Source organism: Calidris pugnax, unplaced genomic scaffold (assembly GCF_001431845.1).
Source record: "Calidris pugnax isolate Ruff unplaced genomic scaffold, ASM143184v1 scaffold44, whole genome shotgun sequence".
NCBI lineage: Eukaryota > Metazoa > Chordata > Aves > Charadriiformes > Scolopacidae > Calidris > Calidris pugnax.
In genome coordinates this window covers 30,426,880-30,443,883 of record NW_015094506.1, presented here as the reverse complement: position 1 = coordinate 30,443,883, position 17,004 = coordinate 30,426,880, and the positions used below count along the sequence as shown (strand labels likewise).

Sequence of the window (17,004 nt, the reverse complement as noted above, 5' to 3'; positions counted from 1 at the left end):
CCCGGTCGCCCCCAGCCGCTGGCGGAGGGCTGCGGGCCGGCTGGGCCGCGGACCGCTGGCGAAGGGGGTGTGTCGGCTGAGGGGGGGTGGCTGGGCGCCGGGCTGGCTTCCTGCTCCTCCCCGGGCCACCGGGGCGCCGCTGCCGTCGGCTGCCCGAGGAACCCCGGTGGGGTCTGCCGAGATTCTGACCCCTTCCTGGGGCCCTTGGCAGCGGGGACCCTTTGGTGGCTCAGGAGGGCTGGTGGCGCATCCCCAGTAGCTTTTCCCGTGGGATGAAGGAGAAGAGGACTGGTGTGCAGGCGTAATGCTGTGCTTGGCTAAAGGTGTGCTGTGTATGGAGATGGGTCCGGGTGGTCCTGCCTTACCGCCGTGTGACACTTGGTAGCCGATAACTACAGCGAGGCCTTTCACCACAGGCTGCTTCCAAGCCATACGGTGATGTTTTCCAAACTGGGAATCTGCGGGAGGGGGGAGGACAGTAGGTCATGAGTACCAAGAGAGATTGAATGGCGATTTGGAGAGGCATAGGTCTTTGGGAACTGTTTGCGCCTCCTGTCTTTCAGCTGTGGATGGATAGTTCAGGCAGCAGCACTAAGCAAAAAAGTTGGGAAAAGCTGTTGTAAAATAAATTGCTCTGAGTCCTTGAAAAGGCTACTTTGTCCTGAGTATTAATGCCCTTATGCAAGGTTCTTATGGGTGGTATTGAAATGCTGAAAACCTCCCAGAAATGCTTTCAGATGAGTGTCAGAGTTGAGATCTGTTTGGTGAAATCTGTACCCTCTTCAGGTTGATTATACTGGTCTGTCTAATCTTTATAACACAGGTTACAAAAAATTCATCCATTAATTCTTTCATTGAGTCCACAGCTCTTTCTGACCTGGTGCGTATCTCAAGAACCCACAGAATGGGAGCTCTTCCTGTTGTAGGCACTAGTTCTTGTCTGTCTTCTGTGTCCGCCTATGACACTTCTGTTAAAGTAACAAGGTCACTCTGCTTTCTGGACTTAAGAAGTCTCTGTGGGAGCCCATCCATGGGATTTGAGCACAGATATCTACCAATGTAGACAATGATCAAGAGCCACTGCTTATTTTGGCCTCGGTGAGCCAAAACTGAAGGGAGGATCTCCCTTCTTCTCCTGACATAGGTGAAGGAACATCATATGTTTTAGCGGTGAGCTCCTGCCAAAAGAGCCCAGCTTTGAGCAGTTCATATTTCTGTCTTTTCAGAGTGCTTGAAGATTAAGGCAGACAAACACTGGCACTGTTAACTTTGATAAAACGTGAGCAATCTCTGTAACAACTGAATTTTTTTCAGATGAGAGCCTAAATTACATGTAAGGCTACTTCTCACCAAAGTTAATGTGCAAGGGTAAATTGTGTTTTAATCTCTAGTTCAGTGTAATTGAACAGTTAAACAAAACAGCAAATAGCTCTTAGCTTACTTTGTATGTTCTGTAAATCATCTGTTAGTGAAAACTTTACAGTGATTTTTTTTTAGTCACTCTAATTTATCAACATTTTATGTGTTTTCATGGAGAGAGTTAAAAACTGAACGGTTCATCACATCCATGCAACAAGGAGAGCTGCACCCATTACCTACTCATGGTCGGTAATGAGTAGGTGGTCTTTACAAGTTACTAGTGATTAGTATTCATAGTACTTCGTATGTTAGGTTATTTCTACTTGACAATTTTATTTTTGGAGTCTTTCCTCCCTACGTTTCCCTGTGCTTCTAAAAGCAGACTTGAGAATCTCCTTCCTAAATGCCTTTAATGTCATTCTGAAATTGTGATGCTAGTATGTGCTTGACCTGTGAAGGATCTTTTGTTTGTTTGTTTTGTTTTCAAATACTTGGAGACACTGACTAGCAAGTATGTTACCCTGAAAAAAATCAAAGTTGACAGTTTACAAAACAGAAGTAAAAAACCAACAAATCATCTGTAATTCCTCTGTATAAAATGAATTATAACTTGGGTATGAAAAAGCAAAGGTAAAAAATGCATCCTTGGTTATGTGCTTACAGCTTACTACACAGGCAAAGCCTCTTGTCTCCACAGTGCAGTGCACCTACCTCCATATGATGCAGAGACAGAGCTATTATTCCAGAATCTTGTGTTGTCCATTTTTAAATTTTTTTTTTTGCTTTGCCTCTCCTCACATTTACTAGAGTTCTACAAAGCTTTTCCATTTTGTCTAAATACTCAAACAGTACTAGAATTGCTGTTGCATGGACTTCAGTGCTTTTTTTGTAGATAGTAAAATAGAATTGCTTATTAATTTTATTGGTAGAGGCAAAAGCCTGTTGATTGTCCTCCTGAAAGCTGTCTGGTTATGTTGCACAGGGTGAATAAGTCTAAGAAAGCCTTTGGTATTGTAATATGATCTTAAGTTGCTCTCTTCTGTTAGAATTGTTGAAGGGAAATAGATGCGTCCTTGAGACACCGAGATGTTTGTTGATAGAAGTTATACAGGCTTGATTTTAATAAGCTGATTTCTTTGAGAATTCATTTGCCTTGCTGATGTTAGCAAGCCTTGAGTTTCAATGAGCAATTGTAAAAGGCAAGCCAGTGTATTATCTGACTTGCTTATAACTGGCACCATTGTTATCATTTTGTTTCATTTCCCACAATGCTTCCCCTCTTTTTTGAAGATGAGCCAGTGGAAAAGTGACAATATGCTTCAAAACTGCAAGCTAACATGTTTCTGAAGAAGTTGCACGCTTGTCAAAGTGCAAAAGCAGTATTTATTAACTAGGGACGCAAAACAAGAAATCTTTTGCAGTTACGAAGGAATTACTAGAGTAAAGTTTAGTCAGCATGATGTCATCTAAAGGGTTTGATTTATTTTTATTTTTTTTCTTGGTGAAAAACTGTAACTCTTGAGATTCATCAGATCTAAATCTTGGCTTTTTTAATTTCTGCATTTCTTGAACCACATTTACTTTTATGTATGGTAAACGGATTTTGTTTTTACTTCTGTACTGTAGCTCGTGTCATGTTGTAGTCTCGGAGCATGCCACTGTATTTATGACAAGTATTTGCTATCTTCAAAATGGTTAGGCTTAAACTTTAAGTTACCATTGAACTGCATTTTTTGTTTTCATCAACAATTTTAACTTTTTAATGTATGACTAGTATTAACCTTTTCCTTTTTTTGGGATATTACTAATCTGGTGTGACTTCGTAGAGGGAATATTTATATTTTCCTCCCTTTTTCATCTCCTTTTATCTTAATCCTTTTCAATTTCCTTCCATTCCCCTTACGCCCTCCCTGTTGTTAATTAGGAAGTATAGAAGGGTAGTATGTAATCATAAATGCCATGGCGGATTTGGTATTTTGTGATAGTGGGATACTCCATTTCTCAGGTTAGCCTATAAACTTTGTTTTTATGAAGAAAACATTCTGAAGTGAGAACAAAACATGCCGAGTTGTAATGTCTTCACTTAGAAGTGTACCTTATTAGCATAAAACTAATGTTTTTCTGAAGTTTTACTTCTGTTTCTTGTCCAAATGGATTAGTTTAATCTTAATTACCTTACACACCAGGGTAAAATCCAAAAGCTGAAACAGCAGCTCTCAAGTGCTCAGTTATTTGCTTACGAGAAACTTCAGGGTTGTGCATGCTTGACACAGGCACTTAGAAAGTATGGAAATCATGAAACCTGAGCCTGGCTTTCTACCGGCCTGTGGCAGCATGGGAAAGGGGAAAAAAACAATTTCTCATTTAGTCTCTTGCTCTTGGTTCTGTTGCCTGGTACGATAGGCGACCTCAGATTTTTACAGGATTTTCCCCATGGCATCTTTTGGGCACCTGCAGCCATAGGCTGGAACATGTATTGGCTGTGTATATATGTATGTGCATATATTGCAGGTACGCTGGTGTCTGGCGGGCCTGACAGACAGCCTTGTTAAAGCAGATTTAGTGGTTCATAGGGAAATAGACATGATCTATTGAACATCTGCTGTGTAGTATTTGCTTGTTTGTTTCCAGTTGCTTGTAGCAGCCAAACAGGGTTAATTTTTACTGTGATAAAAATCCCTCCTCTGGTACAGAGGTAGCCTTTTTTTTCCGCTGAGTTGTTTGCTAGCTTTGTAGTCGTGCAGAGATGTATTTATCGAGTAAACATTTTCTGTGCAGTATGACCCTCGGTTCTATAGATTATTTTATATGTAAGTCTGGAAAGATGATTTGCAAGACCCTCTGCTTTTCCCTGGAAGTCCTGTATTGAATATCGGTGGAAAAAATTTGCTGAGGTATCTGTAAACCTATTTTATGAAATATTTTGCTGTGTGTTTTGTTTCTCCTTCCATACTGTTCAGGCTTAGAATCACACACAACTGATGTTTGGCCTGATATTAGGTACTGTATCACAAAATTTAAAAGATGGTAGTTTGAGTCACTAAAAGAAAGATCTGTTGAAACTTCAAAGAAATCGGTAATAACTTTATTAAGAGTTTTTTCAAATCCAGAAAATTAGGAAGAATTACAGAACTCTGCCTGACAACAGTAAGTACTCTGAGTAAGTAAGTGGTTTCTACATTCATGTGAGACAAGTCGTTCTGAAGTCAGTTGCTTTATGGTCTCTTCCTCTCTTGTGTTTTTCATGAAAAGCCTTGAGAGAGCTTAAGTTCTTCCTGATGTGAAACAGGAAACATTTTGCAATAGTAGCATTTTTCACAGGACAGGAAAACTTTGTCACTAGCTCTACGTGATAAGGTAACAGTTGTCACCCCTTTTTGTTGAAAACTTAGGTTTGTTTCTACATAGTAAACCAGTAATATTTTAGATCTCAACTTGTTTTTCCCCACTTGCATTAATTTCTTGAAAGAGGTAAACATTTGGGAACAGTAGTTGTTACATTTTCAAGCAACAGAAAATAAATACCATTTCATTAAAAATTAAAGTTGATGCTGTTTTATGACCTAGGCATTAAGATATGCTTGTCCTTACAGGTTTGCACACCACAATTTTGCAGTGAAACTTCCATTAGGAATCCCATAACATTTTACAGTTTGGGGGATTTAACTAATAAAATTGTTGCTATAATAAGTCTAGCCCACAAATTTTGAGTGCCCACTGGCTACATCACAGACTTGCATCCACTGAGAGCTATATATATATAACCTCTTTCCTAGCTCCATTATTGCCTTTGTGGGGAAAATGGTGTTGTACGGTCAGTGTAATGAAATCTCTACCTGTGCCTCGACTGCTTCTGGTTTTCTTTGCTCCTGTGTTTGCACAAATCTACCAAAATCAGGAGTTGCTGTTAATCTCTGCGTTGGTGGTGTTGAGGTGCAGCACAGAGTCTGTCCCAGAAAGTCGAGTTTGGGGAAGAGGAGAGAGGGGTGATCCTTTCCAAAGGAGTTAGATCCAACACCTGGGGGCAGTAATTGCTTAAACTCTCACAAATAGGCTCCCCGCTGTTTGCGTGACAGCCGTCAGAGATTTCTAGCCGATTGGAGACACAGATCACTCTTCAGGGTGATGTAAGCTGACCCCCGGTAGATGCTTTAAATAGCAGATGAATCGTACCCTGGGAGTCTAGTGCAAACAGATAGATAGGAAGTTTACCTGACAGGTCAGATGTAGAAATCCGCGTTTGGTCAGATGGATCCTTTCTATGTGAGTAGAAGGGAGGAACATTGATATTGAGATAAGTAGGAAAAATCAGATTCTTGCACTATGTTGGGTTTTGTTTTGTTTTGTTTTTTTTTAAAAAAGATTTTTATTGTGAACAATTTCAGGTAAATCCAAAGAACAGTAAAGCAAATGCTAGTCAGACAAGAGAAGGAAAATATTAGCTCTGATTGCTTGAACTTTGCCCGAGTTGAAGTTCATGTTATGTATTTAGACATACAAAACTTGAAAACAGTGAAGCCAAAAATACCTAATATCTTTCACAAGAAATACTGGATATGCTGTTTAGTAAGACCAGTGTTCAGTAAATATCAAGTTTATCCTCTATACACTGAAAACTGTAAATAGCATAGTATTAGCTAATATTCCTGATATAATTTTGTTAATCATTGTCACACTATCCAGACATTTAGTAATATAGCTAAATTTCAGCTGACAAGTCACTGTTAAGGAGGAAGTTTTTGTCACGTATTCATAGGAATTTATTTTCAGCTTTAGCCTAGTGGACAATGTAGAGTTGCTTTTCCCATTTACTGCTTAGCACGTTGTAGAAGCTGATTTACTGTTTTGAGCAAGTAAGTGAGAGGCGGTCCTAAGAGGCTAAAAATGAGATGGATTTTTTTCATTCCACAGTGCATTGCCATCAACAACAAAAAAGAAAGCTGAAAGGTCTTGCTAGGCGTTGCTATGGCCAGCAGCCTGTCATCTGAAGTTACCCAGCATTGTCATGGGCACTTGTTAATTGTGGGGATAGGTTTGCTTCTTACAATGAGCAATTCAAAGACCTTTATTAATAACTATTGCACAAATATGAACGTGTCACTTTTGCTTCTGGCTTTCATTATTTTTCAATTTATTGAGTTTATTTTCTCCTCTGCCAGAGCCATCAAAGGTGTACATAGGAATGCTATGAGCTCTTAAATAGAACTATTGAAAAGGGAGTGGAGAGTGGATTTAATCTGTTTTTTCACATTAGCAATTCATACCAGCATGTAGGTAGCCAAGAATTCTAACTCTTAACCCTTGCTTATTTTTTTCTTCTCTCTCCTCTCTCTTTTTCTTTTTTTTTTTTTTTCAATTACAGCTACTTTGATTTCAGAAAATTGTGGTTTTCCAAAGGGAAATAATGGCTGTTCTAATTCCATTTTTCTTCAAATGTTAAAAGACTGTTTCTTTTGAGGGGAGCTGTTGAGTAAGACTTAAATCCATGTTGCATCTATGTGAAGCTTAAGTGGATAGTAGTAGATAAATTTTGGGATGCAAAATCTTGTTCAGCGATCAATGAAGTATTTCATACTTGGTTTTGAGATTGTCAGAGGTGACTGCGCTGTCTTTCTGAAGAGCACTGATGGAATTAAGGAAAATAGTAGTTAGAAAACTTGTCTTGTGGATGCTGTAGCATTTTTAACTCTATATGACTTCACTATTTTGTTGCTTGTTAAACTGGAATGATTCAAATAAGTTATTTGGGGGTTTTATCCCATTCCAAAATGAAAAATACTGCATTTAGCAAAACTGAACTCTGTTTCTTTTGTATACAGAGGGTTGTGTTTTATTTAATTTACCAATTGATATGACTTGTTCTGTCAGAAGTTGAAGAATAATTGACTAATTAATTTTTCTATTTATTTCATAAACATACTTTAAATGTCAGTTCCATTTAACACTCTACAAAGAAATGTCTTAAAAAAACCAAACAAATAAAATGCAAAAAACCCCAAACAAATAGAATGCAAGAAAGTTGGATTTTTTTTTTTTTTTTCCTTAAAAATAGACTTCCTGGAGAAAACAGTTACAGTGTGGGATTATCCCACCAAGAATGGCAAACCTGGTTTTCCTGCACTGTGCTGGGGACCTTTCATGAGAGCTTGTAAATAAACGTGAAGTGAGCTTGTGTGATTCTTTCTTCTTTATTAAAAATGTTTTCAGTTGTTGAAACTTACAGCTAACATTAGGTCTCTATTGCTTTTACCCACAATTAAAACTATCGTGTAATTGGGATGATTTAAAAATAACTTCTATGTGCCTGACCTGTTCTGTCTGTGACAGGATTCAGCACCTGCTGATTACTTTGTGTTTGAGTTTGGGGGTATGATTTGGCTGTTTTGCAGGCAATATTAATGTGGGTGGAAACTATTTAGAGGGATTCTTCTGTTCTAGGTAAAGAGTATTGGATTTTTGTTACTGCATTAGTAAAGATTGTTACAAAGAACCAACAAGGTGGCCAGAATTGCTAGAAAGAGGTGAGCTTTGGGCTTTTTTGTTTTTAAAGGAATAGTCAATCTTCAAGATGAAGAGTAGGTAATTTATTTATTTTCTAGGCAGTTCTGGATAGGTAGGAGAGCAAATGTTAAATCATTTTAAGACAATATCACTGTAGCGATTTGAGAGAGATGTGAAATCCTTGTGATCCAGTCTCGCCAATCACACTTTTCGGCTGGATGTTGTCATAAATGGTTCCTCAATGGAAATCTGAGGTGTATGAAGATCTCTGAAGAGTCAGTCCTCTAACCAGGTTTTAAATCCCATAAAAAGTGATCCAGTAGCCTTAAACTTTATATTATGATATGGTCATGAGTATGTGAGATGAAAAGTTTAATGCACAAAATCAAATATTAACTTTTAAGATGTGATCAAACATGCAAGATATATATTTTTTTATTAGCCTACCACAAACTTCTATTTAATTTACAGTGTTATTGATTGCTCAACAGAAGATTTTATTTATCTTATTTCTTTAGTTTAAACTATTAGTTTTGCAGTGAAACCTTTCTGTATCTTTCACTGAGTTTTTGGTTACACAAGCAATGATTCATAAATAAATGTTTAACTCCACTGGAATTAATGCAGTATTTGCACGTGGATTATAATGTATTGCTTGAAAAATTAATACATAGTGGATTATAATGTATTGCTTTAAAAATTTTAATTCATATCTCTACTGTGTTCTGGGTATCAGTTTGAAATTGAATGCTGAAAGACCTGTTGTAGTCACTACCTCAATCTCAACAGGTAGGAAGCATTATTTGCATTTTCAACTAAGTATTGAAGCATGATTTTAGAATTACAGTTCCTGTAAATCTAACGTGCCTATCTGTGCCTTCTCAAAGCTCACCCTGGAGAAGAATGGGGGGAAAAAACCCAAACCAACCTACTACCATGGTACTTGCTTGAGGGAAACTGGACCTCAGACACTTCTTTGAAAGTCCCTGCACAATGGTGCCCCTGTCTTAAGAAAACCCTTCATCTGCAGTTGGTTTGGAGATTACATTAATGAAAGGGCAGATAAATGGGCATTTTATCAAAGCCAGTATTGACAAGTGGGTCAACAGCAGTTGCTGAGACAAGAATATATCAGAAGTGCTGCTGGAGTGTCACCCTATGGTTGTTTATCATTTGGTCCTTCAGTGGTTACATGGTCTAAGAGCTCCTGAGTTAGAAATTGCATCTTCGGATACGGAATTTGTCATGGGTTTTCTTCCATTAGTTTGCCCAGCTACATGAACCTTAAGCTTAATTATACATTTCTGTGAAGAAATAACTTTTTTTTTTTTTTTTTTTTTTTTGAAGCTGTCTCACTATGCTTTTCCTGAATGTCTTCGACTTTTAGAACACCCAGAAATAGTTCCATATTTACCTTTACTCTGCCACTCGTGGTCTTGTGGGTGGATGTCCTCTAATAAATTTTTTTTTTTTTTTTTTGCTTTGAAGCTGTCTCACTATGCTTTTCCTGAATGTCTTCGACTTTTAGAACACCCAGAAATAGTTCCATATTTACCTTTACTCTGCCACTCGTGGTCTTGTGGGTGGATGTCCTCTCTGGCTTTCATCTGACTTTTTTTTCTCACTTCTGTTTAGGTGTTCCTCATACAGAAGCTGTGCTGTATCTGTCCCCTGTTGCCATTTTCTCTCAGTATTGGTAGATGGAAACAAATCAGAAGTGTACACAAATGGATTTTATATAGGATGTGTGACAGAACTACTTTGTGATGAATTTTTCACTTTTGTTCTACATGTCTCTCTTAATAGTTCTTAAATCATTCTGCTTTATTTTTTCGTCAGCTCAGTGCCAAGAAGCTGTTACTGTTGTAGGCGGCTCTGTTGTAACCCAAAGTTCACGTCTCAGAGGGCTGGTAGTCAGTTCTGGGTCTGCTGCTATATATCTAAATTTAGGATCCCTTATCTGTGGATTCTTTTGCCCCTCCTCTGACTTTCAGGGAAGCGCAAATCTGCCTTGTTCAGAAGGAAGTAAGAAGAGTTGCTATGAGAGCAAAATTCAGTGTTAGGAGGCATTGCTGCTTTGCCATAAGAAAGGACTGGCTAGTTAAGAACATCTGCTCTTTGCATATTTCTTCTTCCCCATCTGTCTTGTTTCTTAAATTTTAAGAAAAAGTGGTATTTGGAAATAGAATAGTTGCTTAAGAATAGACCAAATGAAGTAATGGAACTAAAAGAAGAACAGTATTAAACTTGGGATTTTGTATTTGTGGTGTTTTCCCTCAGTAAGGGTTCACGTGTTTACTTTTTTCCTTTCTAATTAGCTATGTATTCTTCAAACAAAAATTTAGCAACTGCGTGTCATTTGAGCATTTCAGTTGTCTGGAGCATGCAGTAAGATTCAGAGTGTTGTGGCAGAGAAACTATGAAACTTTGTGTAAATTGCACCAGAATTAATTTGCTTTGAGAATACACTTTGAACTTGGTTAGTGCTTTCTGGCTTGCTGCTCTATGCGTTCTGTACTTTGTTGACACAAGAAATAAAGATTTGTAAGAGTTCTGCTCGTTTTGCCCCCTTTGCTGGTAGGATGCTGTTTATACTATTTCTTGCTCTCCTTCATCAGCAGAGTATGTTCTGTCCTGCATGATTTTTTCTACATAAGGCTGTCCTGGAAGTTCCAGAAAAGTCAGCCACAGGTTTTATCAGAAACCCCTGTGGGAGGCTGCCTGTGAGTTGGGTGTTTCTCTGCTCTAGTGGTCAGTTGGCAACTACACTAGCATCTTTTCATATCAAGTGTATCTGTCTGAACTTAGGTCATTTTGGAAATAATGAGGGATACCATTCCAATATAATACTGTATTTTTTTTGTCCAGTAATAACTTTCTGATATATGCTTGTTGAATAGCAAGCAGAGTACGTGATTTCTTGCATAGCTTCCCTATTTTGTTAAAACTGAACCATGCCCACTCCCATCTCAAGTGCAATCTCGCACAAGGGAATATAAACACCTAATTTTAAACATGACTCATTTTGATGATTGTACGAGTCTGCTAGATGATTACTTTTGAAGAGAAAATTGCTGTGACAGCCCTAAACCAGACTTGCATAGGGAGTAACCTGGATGGTTGGTTTAAATCTTCTAAGCATACAACTAACTGTACGTGCCCATCATACCCACTGTTGCTGTAATTGGAAGACAGGTGAGGTGAAGCATTGTTACTGCTTTGCACATATGAGGGGAGAAAAAAAAAAAGTTGCCACTGGAAGAAATCTATTAGTTATTTCCAGCTAATTAAAACAAAGCACATCAAAGAAATTGCCCTAAGTGGGTTAGAAACAGAAATCTTTTACTGATTTGAGGACAGGTCATGCTGTAGGCTAGTTTCAGACTTTAGCAGACATTAGTTAGCTTATGCTTGGTACACTTCTAAAATATTTCTTTGAAATATGAAGGTGCTACAAAAACTGCTTCTGGAACCATGTTGTGAAAATGTGTTGGCTGTCTGAGTCAAAGCTTAAAGCCAGAGCTCTGCTCTTGAAAACTTGTTAGCTGTATTGGCTTGTAGGTGCAAAATCAGTTTTGCACCTACATTTGCACCTGCATTTATCTCTCTAGAATAAAATGTATATATTTATATTAGATGCATGCACATGTTTGTGATTAAGAAACACAAAAGGAGTTAGTGAAGATCATACCAGTGACTGTTTTTCTTTCTCAGGGCAGAAATGTCCTTTTAGTAAGGTATACCCTAGGTTTTCGTGCTCTAGAAACCACAATAGGAATTGTGGCTAGCCACCATCAGCATTTATCTTGTTTTTGTTTAGCAGTACCTTATGTAAAGCAAGCTAGGAGAAGTGGATACTTAGCAGCAAAAGAGGGCAAATAATCATGTTTAATTACTTTGAAGTGCCAGAATTTAACTTGCAAGACTTTTTTTTTTTTAGCAAGGTGAGAAGCATGGAAATAAATCCGTCCTTGGAGATCAGTAGGCAAGCCTATCTGTGATTTCTTGACTGTAGTCAGTTTGATTTTTATTTTGCCTAGAATCCAGTTCACTGAGACTGGCTAGGTTAGGCAGACTTCAATGACGGGTTGAATTTCTTTTCCAATGTATCCAAAGAAATCTATATTCTGGGTTAGACTTTCTTTCTAACATGTAATATCATCCATGGTGTTTGCCGTGAATGCTACTGGGAAACCTTTAATTCTTTCATTTCTAAAATGTTTGTCATGTTAATGCTCCTGGACAGAAATCTGAAAGCAAAACTTCCCAGGGACTTGAATTTCACAAGAGAAACTGAACAAAATCAGTGTACTGAGAATATTGCTAGTTTTTCAAGTACCTGATAGTTCCCTTCCTTCTCCAAGACCTAAAATTTTTGTGTTTGACTAGGGAAAGGGGACCTTATTTTTGTTACAGGCAGGTAAAGTAACCTCTGGGTGTGTTATGTAACTTCTTTTAATTGGAAGATGGGGATTTTGCCATGGAGATAATGAGACACTTTGTACCTAATGTGCAATTTTTTTTGTTGTTGTTTTGTTTAGTGGGAGACTTTGATAAGATCTGGCGTGAGCACTGTGAGGATGAGGAAACTCTGTGTGAATATGCTGTGGCAATGAAAAACCTTGCAGATAATCACTGGGCAAAAACTTGTGAAGGGGAAGGCCGAATTGAATGGTGTTGCAGGTAAATCTTAATGTATTTGAAAGACACTATTGCACACTTCTACTAACAATCATTTATAATACAAGGCTTAAGTGTGTTTTGCCTTTTTTGCTATTTTTAGGATTTGTTCTATAACGTGTTAATGATTTATTGCTTCCTAAAACAAGTACCTTTGTACTGTTCCAGCTTACTAAGAAAATAAAGCTTATGAAGTGTTTTGTTACAAGGTGGCCCTTTCTTTAAAAAGTATCTTCAACAAACAATTTTTTTTTCCTCAAATATTAAGCTGTTTGCAAGTAAACCTATGAAATAATTTTCTATATGTTTGAACCTAAATTGAACAAATACAGTGAGTGTAACTCAAGTTTAATTTTCGGGGCTTTGGTTTGATTTGTGCGTATAGTAGTGTTTGATCTTTAAATGCAAATCTCTGCTGCTTAATTTTCAAGTCTTAATCTTAACTTTAACCTCCATGACACCCCTCCCCCCCAAAATAGTTAAGTGTTTCTCTATATATCGTTTTCTGGACGTGTTTCATGTATCCTTATCCCAGTTACAAGGGAGGTAAATCAATTGGAAAGAAATACACCCAAAAAAGGACACAGTGTTCACCTGGCTTTTTCAGTAATAAATAAAATGAAGAAATATTATTGAGGTTGTAGTAAATTCTTGTTATGCTAGTGACCTTGTTTGATGGGTGTTCTGTGGTGGATTTTTTTTGTATTGTAGCGGGCATCGATTTATGCTCATGTGTGATCCCCAACTGCCTGTTTCTTTTTTACAGGCTTCCTCAGTTGATAATTGTTTTCTTCTATTTGTGCTATTCATTACTTCTATGGAACTGCTGATATATGTACTTCTCTTTACTAAAATACATTTTTTCGAATCATATTGAATTCTAATACTGTGATTTCTTGCAGTATCTTTCCCTGTTCCCCCCGGCCCCAGCCTGGCATAGTTTACAGATCAGTTAAGAGGAGCACTGACTGTTCCCAATGTTCAGGTTATCTGTGAAAATACTAATTGTACTGGACCCAGGACAGGCTCCCATAGAACATTGCTCGATATTTTCTTACAATTTGATTGTCAAATAATACGTGAAACTTTTTCCACAGAGCTGTTATGCACTTCTTTTAAAGTAACTTCAGTTAAATGATATTCCCTTAGCTTGTGGCAAGCTCATCTGTTACCCTGTAAGACAGGATACCGTTCCATGTGGAGAGTCTATGGCCTGTGCATTGAAGTTATTTAGCTCTGTGTTTCACTTATTTTCTGTTTGTAGTTCCTACAAGACTTATAAAGCAAACATTTAAATAAGTGTCCAGTTTGGGCTTTGCAGCGTGAACTCATGTTAAGAAAAAAAGTCACCTGGTAAGAGACATTAAAATGCTCTGTTTCAGTATAAAGTTTCAATTAAAGCACATATCTTTTCAGTTTGCAAAGCCAAGGAGTCAGGAGTTTTACATCAGTGGAAAAAGAGGGGTGCTTTTTCTCTTTTGTGTGTCTTGGATTAAACCCCAGTCTAGATAGCTAGATACCAGCATATTTCAGATTGATTGTGTGTGCTGCAATTTTATGTTCCTTCTCAAAGGGCCAAGAGGTGTGCCAGGCAGATGGCAGGTCCCATTGCTGCTGCTTGTCTCTGGGCGCATAATTGCATGCAGGAGAACTTGACTTGCATGAGACTTCACTGAAAGCTTTTGCTCAATGCTTTAACTGTGTCACCATGACAGCAGGAAAGTAGCTGATGTCTTAGGTGAAGTTTAATTTAAGAGTGGAATGCTGAAAATGCTTAGGAACTACTGATGTATCCCTGCTGAAGAAAGGATAGTCTAGGCTTTTATGTTTTTCTTTGAATAAATATCCTTTTTAAGATCTGAAACTGAGAATTTTTTTTCTTCGAGAAAGTTTTGGGTTTTCTTTTTAAATCTTTTCTTCCTTCTTCTTGTATTCTCTTAATAAACAGCATCTGATAAAGTAAATCAGAAAATGCAGAATAATCATTAGAGAAACCGTGTGTATGTCTCGGGATTGAGAATAAAACTTTTCTTGCAGCATTCCCCTTTTGAAAGGCTTTCTAGCTATTTAGTTGAAGCCACTGGAAAAAATGCTTAGTCTGACATTAATTCTTAAATCAGATGACATTAAACTTATTTTTATTTTACTACTTCATTATTTGTTGATTAAACAATCCCATATCCAGACTTTAGAAACTGTAAAAGATGGAAAGCAGTACATGAAGACTGTGCTGGTGACCGCATGCTGCATTGTATAGGGTCAGTTTTATTTATTGTTTCAGTACAACGTTAGACAACTGTTAGCTGGGGCTGGAGCAGGGAGGGGAAGAGGGATTAAAACTTTGTTCCTTTCAGATGCAGTTTAGTGATCCCAAGTGGTGTTGTAAAAAGCCTGCAACACTCAATTGTCCTTCCCTTACGTTCTTTTTATATCTTTAGGAAACGGAATGCAGTAGCAATTGGTATTTGGAAACTAATATTTCTGTTTCTATTTCATTTCATTTATATTGCAACACAGTACTTAAACCAAAATGGGGTAATGTTTGCCCTGAATAATTGTCCGGTCTCTTGATTCTTCTGCTGGCATAGGTAGGCTGGTGAACCTTTGTATGGACAATGAATGCCAGCCTGTTCTGGTTCTAGTTAAAACAAAAAAGGCTAGACTGGCAGGTTTGCTTCTTCCTGTTGCTTTTGAATTAGTGTGAAGACTTGTGTTGACCTGGCAATTTTTTAAAATAACAAAAACCAAAATCTGTTCTGATAAAAATGACTATCATGATAAAGCACGATTTAGACCTGCACCTTTTTATAAAGTCTTTTGACTTTTGAGCAAACCTAAGAAATACGAACTTGATGAAGTTGCTGTCAGGTAAGGGCAGAACTGTTTGGAGAAACTTGCAGAGAATAGATGTTTGAAGCTTATCTTAAAAATGCAATTTACTTGGAAGGACTCTGTCAGTATCTGTCCCTGCATCCATTACTGATCAATATTTTCATTAGCAATCTGCTAGAACAAAGTCTATTTATTAAATTTGCAAATGAGATCAAAGCGAAAAGAATTGTCACTCTGAGAGCAGGATTAAAATTAACAGTGTTGTTAACTATACCAAATATTATCAACTATACAAATACAGGCAGGCTATGGGGTAATTGGTTGTGTCAGTCTTTCAGAAAAGCATTTGGATTCTGTAGCAGCCCACAAGCTGAATATGAAACAGTCATGGGATGCTTTTGCAATAAAGGCAAATAACATACTGGAGTGCATTAATTAGATTGTCCGCAAGATACACAAAGTACTCTTCTGACTTTATTTAGTGTTGTGCTCAGCCAAAACATCACCTGGGCCACTGCACTCAAAAAATAACAAACAGCAGCTCAGCTCCAAGAAAAATAAAGACATGATCGAAGATCTTCTGGTTTGTTTTTTTTTTTTTTATTCTACAAAAGCTTTATGATTGTTCCTAGAAACTGGCTGATACTGTCTTCTCAAAAGAAGAGAAGGCAGAGTGATCTCTCACAGGATCTTTGGGAATAACAGGTCTCTGCTAGAAATGGAAAGCTGGTCCTGTTTGGGTCTGGAAAATTGAATGAAAGTCTGAAGTCCTTTCATTGCTGTTTTGCAGTTTTTCTTGATGAATGAAGTTAATCAAGCAATTCGCTTTCAGGAGAATGGAATTAAGAGGGAGGTGGCGTAAACTGGAGGAGGGAAACCATTTAAAATAGAAAAAAGACTTAATGGTCATTGTTCATGTTTGTGTGACAGTCTTCATTTTTGCTCTTAAATAATACTTTGTCCTGACAAAACTCTATCTGTTTGTTGAATGCTAGAGCTAATTAGAGCAATGATCATATGATAACTGTTGGCTGTTTTCAAGCTCTTGGAATCCTCCAGTAATGAAGGATATTGCTTCCAGAAGCTGGCTTGGAGGGGTGGACACAACACCAGGGAAGCATCTTGTTACAGACCTAATTGTGTTTCGCAAAAGAAAAATACCTCAAAACCCTAGAACTGAGAGGAAGTATTAAAAAATAAAATGGTAAAAATTATTGTATACAGGTTTCTCAACTTGAAGTTTAACAAAATGTAATTGTGATAATAAAAAGTTACAATACTTTAGATTGAGAAACCTAGTGCTTTCGCTTATGCTGAATGCAGGATTTCCTTAACCTAAAGTTGGGTGTGCATGACAATAACAAAGTATTTTCCAGTCCAGAGGAAGCTTTTCTGCTCTTCTAGGTATGATTAATGTCTACAAGGGAAATTGATAATTCTCCGTTCCTTGATTTTTTTTCTTTGGAGGTTGGGAGGTGGGTGGGTTAAACCTGTAGAAGAGTTGACACTTCTGGGTTTTTTTCAGGCCAGCAGCTCTGTCAGTTGACATTAATAAATTTATTCCTTGATGTGTGGGAGGAGGGGAGAAACATTTTACAGACAGAAGCCATGATGAGAAGTCCAGAGTTTCCT

At 37.7% G+C, this 17,004-nt stretch overlaps 1 protein-coding gene across 1 annotated transcript in view; it reads left to right on the top strand.

Moving 5' to 3' along the window:
- The first annotated feature begins 181 nt into the window (after nucleotides 1-181).
- The window catches only part of LOC106901452 (chromosome unknown open reading frame, human C7orf60), a 34,159-nt gene continuing 17,336 nt past the window's right edge, over nucleotides 182-17,004 (top strand). Inside the window, exons 1-2 of the mRNA XM_014964227.1 lie at nucleotides 182-323; nucleotides 12,402-12,543. Of these exons, the coding sequence (XP_014819713.1) occupies nucleotides 305-323; nucleotides 12,402-12,543 (161 nt within the window). The 5' untranslated portion in view covers nucleotides 182-304. The remainder of the gene's footprint in view (nucleotides 324-12,401; nucleotides 12,544-17,004) is intronic.